Source organism: Arabidopsis lyrata, assembly GCF_000004255.2.
Source record: "Arabidopsis lyrata subsp. lyrata unplaced genomic scaffold ARALYscaffold_3, whole genome shotgun sequence".
Classification (NCBI taxonomy): Eukaryota; Viridiplantae; Streptophyta; class Magnoliopsida; order Brassicales; family Brassicaceae; genus Arabidopsis; species Arabidopsis lyrata.
The window spans coordinates 3,104,000-3,107,738 of NW_003302553.1; the positions used below are offsets into that span (position 1 = coordinate 3,104,000).

Below are 3,739 nucleotides of genomic sequence, written 5' to 3' on the forward strand. Positions count from 1 at the left end.
GTCGTCGGTGGTTGGTCTATCGAGCCCAAAATCCAGCAATCCAAATCTAAAAAAACTTAAAACTCTTATTTTACAACAATGTCCGTAGGTTTTAAATTTTAAATAATGAAAGCGTGACAATTGTAAAATGCGAATAAAACCCTATGTACCCATTTGCCTGTTGGGATATGCCTTTGTTTGCCTAACCATCGGGCCAAAAGTCGTCATGATCATTAGTAACGAAGAAGTGGTATATCCTCCGGTTCTGCTTTTCCCCATTATTACGTGTCTTCTTATAATAATATCTACTTACATTTGAGTTATTCTTTAATTTTTCTTATCCATATTAATAATATAACTATAGCTTCTCTGCGAATATTCGGAGCCCAACTCCTCTCTCTTCACGCATTTTTCGTTGTCAAAAAGAAAGTTCTCTCCTTTTATAAAAACCCATCTCCTCCTCCTCGCTATCTTATTCAAACTTCTCTGAGAAAATTCGAGTTAACTATTTGTTTTATACATTCTTATATGGGTTTCTCTAGAGCTAAACGTGTCACTGATCCACTCGCCGACGAGGTTAGGGCTCGTCTCGTTGGATGCAGCTTTAGCAGCGGCAGCGAACATACCGGCGACGGAATCGAAGACTACGAAGACGACGACTCACCTTGTCTCTCCGATCTCGTACAAGGCTTCTTGGAGGATGAAGTTGAGACCGTTGTTGATGAGTCACGGTGGTGTGATCAAGACTCCGGTTCCGACTCGGATTCTGACTCGGAACTAGTCGAGCTCCCTGACTTTGCCGACGATATTGCCAAACTTCTGAGGAACTCTCTCAGGGAAGATTCATACGGACGAACGGTGCTGGTACACGTGGCGAGAGCGATGGAAGTGTTGTCGTCTCTTGAATCTCAGCACGAACAACGTGCCGTTTTCCAGCGTAAGGTCATGTCTTTTCTTAGAGAACTCGGCCACAATGCGGCCATCTGCAAAACTAAATGGAGATCCTCCGGCGGACTCACCGCCGGAAACCACGAGTTCATCGACGTCATGTATACACCTTCCGCCTCGTCTCAGCCCGTCCGTTACATCGTCGATTTAGATTTCGCGTCGCGGTTTCAAATCGCGAGGCCAACTTCACAGTACGCGCGTGTGCTTCAATCGCTTCCGGCGGTTTTCGTTGGAAGAGGGGACGATCTGAAGCGGATCTTGCGGCTCGTATGTGACGCTGCGAGGATTTCTCTTAGAAACCGCGGCCTCACGCTACCGCCGTGGAGGAAGAATCGTTATATGCAGACGCGGTGGCTTGGTCCTTACAAACGCACCACCAACTTAACGCCGTCATCTACCGCCGTTAACACCGTCATATGTCGTGCCATCGGTTTCGATAATGCCGTCGGTGGCCGTCTATTTGTGCGAACACGATAAAACCAGACCAAAAAGGCCACGTGTCATTTTTAACTTGGATTTTTTCAAAATACATTCTAGAGAATAATAGTATAATTCATTATTTAGAAATTCTCGTTTGAAATTATATAAAAAAATGTGATTCAAAAACAAACAAATTAAAGCCAAGAAAAATCCAGATTTTACGATGAAGAAACAATTCTATGCGGAAAATGAACATCGTCCAGGAAACACACAAGGTTCAGAGAAATCATCGATTGCGACAGGAATACAGATAAGGATTTAATTTACAGCTGTTAGATCTGATCCAATAGTGAGATCCAATAGTGAGAAACTTGAATAGATAGATCAAATGGACTTGAGATTTTGATGTAGAGGATAATGTAACATATTAAAATTATGTGTCGACCTGGAAGTAACACGTAACGTAGTTCTCTCTCGCGTGCATTGAATGTGACTTGGCGTAACAAGACAGGTCCAAGTCTAGGTTCTAGGTGCATGGCTTTGTCGTCTAGTTTCGACCACACCTGATAAAAGCCTTAGGAGAGAGAGAATAAACCAAAATTAGAGCACGTGGTATAGATAAGGTTTATTAATATTTTTACATTTGTTTTTATTCTTTTGGTTTTATGCGAATATTCGGTTTTTCTTTTTCAGACCAGATTTTGCTATCCACAACTGACCTAATCCTTACTGTCTTTGATTTTTTTACGATTTTTATCCATCGTTAATTATAATTTTAAAAAGGTATTGTTGTATTTAACTAATGATTCTATTTCGACTGTTCCGTTATGCATTAATTAATCATGTGATGCTGCAAATCGAATGGTATAATTCCCGAGAAAGATATTAGAAGTAGGTCTAAAAGATCACGACTCATGAGTCGAACGAGTCATTACATAAAGTTGGTCGAAATTGATCTCATCTACTCGATCATAATAATTTGTTTATTGACCTAGCTAGCTAGTCAAATTTTCAAACGTTGCCGATGATTATTATATACTTACTTGATCAAAACAATTAAACAAGTTATGTATAATCTCGCTGATAAGAACACACAAAATCCAAGTTGATAGAAATATGGTTGAAATTATTGTTTTCGATTCTACAAACGATGGAAATAAATTATTCTATTACTTATGAAATTCGATCGTCTTTCTGATTTACTATGTTCTATAAAATGCTGGTTGCATAAACATCTAAATGTTTGTTATGGTGTAGAGATCGTATTGATTGCACATGTACGTATAGCAAACTAAAGTCGTTTTTTCTATCATATTTATTCTTTAATCGTTAATTTCAAATCGATTGTTTCTTGTTTGTTTATCTATTTGTTCTCTCTATATATGGCGAACACGCAACATGACGAATAAAAGAGGAAAAATCAGAGCTAGAGAATCGTCTTCCGATCTCAGAGCGTATCAATCAAGTTAATTATTCCCATATATGACAAATCTTGTGTCAACAATCAATTAAATGTGGTTTAGTTAGGAATCAACTAGTTTTCTCAACAATCATTCATTTTAGTTTGTTGATGCTGATTTTATTTTGCAGTGTAAAGAGTCTTTCTGTTCGTACGCTCTTCAGATCACCCAAGGTTTGCTTATTGTTTTGATTTTTGAACGAAGCAATTATGTGACCTCCAATCTTTAGTCTTTTGAAGAGTAATAAAAAAATTTGATTCCTCGGTTATCTACCTCTTAAAGACCGAAACAGCAAAATAGGATAGGTTGTGTGTGTGACCAAAAATGGAAAAGACGAATAAAAAAATAAAGGAATATAAAAAGAAAGAAAGAAATTTATAAGAAATGGCCTTTGAGAGAATTGAAGTGGCCCAATGAGGGATAGAGCAGTCAAGTGTGGGGTCTCTCTCACCTCTCCACGTTTTTTCTTTTTTTCCAATCGTCTCTTCGCTTCCCTTCGCCTTCTTTTTTGGGCCTCTTTTTTTTTTTCGTTTATTAATAATTTGGGAGTATTATTCTACTTATAATGATTCTCTTAGGAAACAAACGAAAGAGTGATGGATATACTATACATTTCTATTAAATATTCTGTGTAAAATAAGTTGCATGCACAGATGCACTCAACACTTACTTATACAAGGCCAGGCAATGCCGATTAGGATAGATTTGTTGTCTTCAAAGGGAAAATAAAATAAAATAGGATCTTAATTTATAGTACTAATTACTCTTAAGGTTGGCTAGTATGACTATCTCGTGGCATTAGTCGGAAAACATTTTAAACTCGAGACAGACATTGTGGTGGCATTTCTGGAAGAAATCCACTCCAAAATACTTCGGTGCGATTCTACTGAAGCTGACCAGATCATCCGATAGAGTTTATCAAAAAAAAAAAA

The 3,739-nt window shown here is 37.9% G+C and overlaps 1 protein-coding gene across 1 annotated transcript; it reads left to right on the plus strand.

Annotated features, from left to right (window-relative positions):
- On the plus strand, positions 1 to 1,757 carry LOC9320711. Its single transcript, XM_021033755.1, has one exon. It carries the CDS (start codon positions 508 to 510, stop codon positions 1,402 to 1,404), a length of 897 nt encoding a protein of 298 aa, XP_020889414.1. The 5' UTR covers positions 1 to 507; the 3' UTR covers positions 1,405 to 1,757.
- The last annotated feature ends 1,982 nt before the right edge of the window (positions 1,758 to 3,739 follow it).

Coding starts and splice junctions, on each gene's coding strand:
- LOC9320711 (XM_021033755.1), top strand. CDS start 508: ATGGGTTTCTCTAGAGCTAAACGTGTCACTGATCCACTCGCCGACGAG.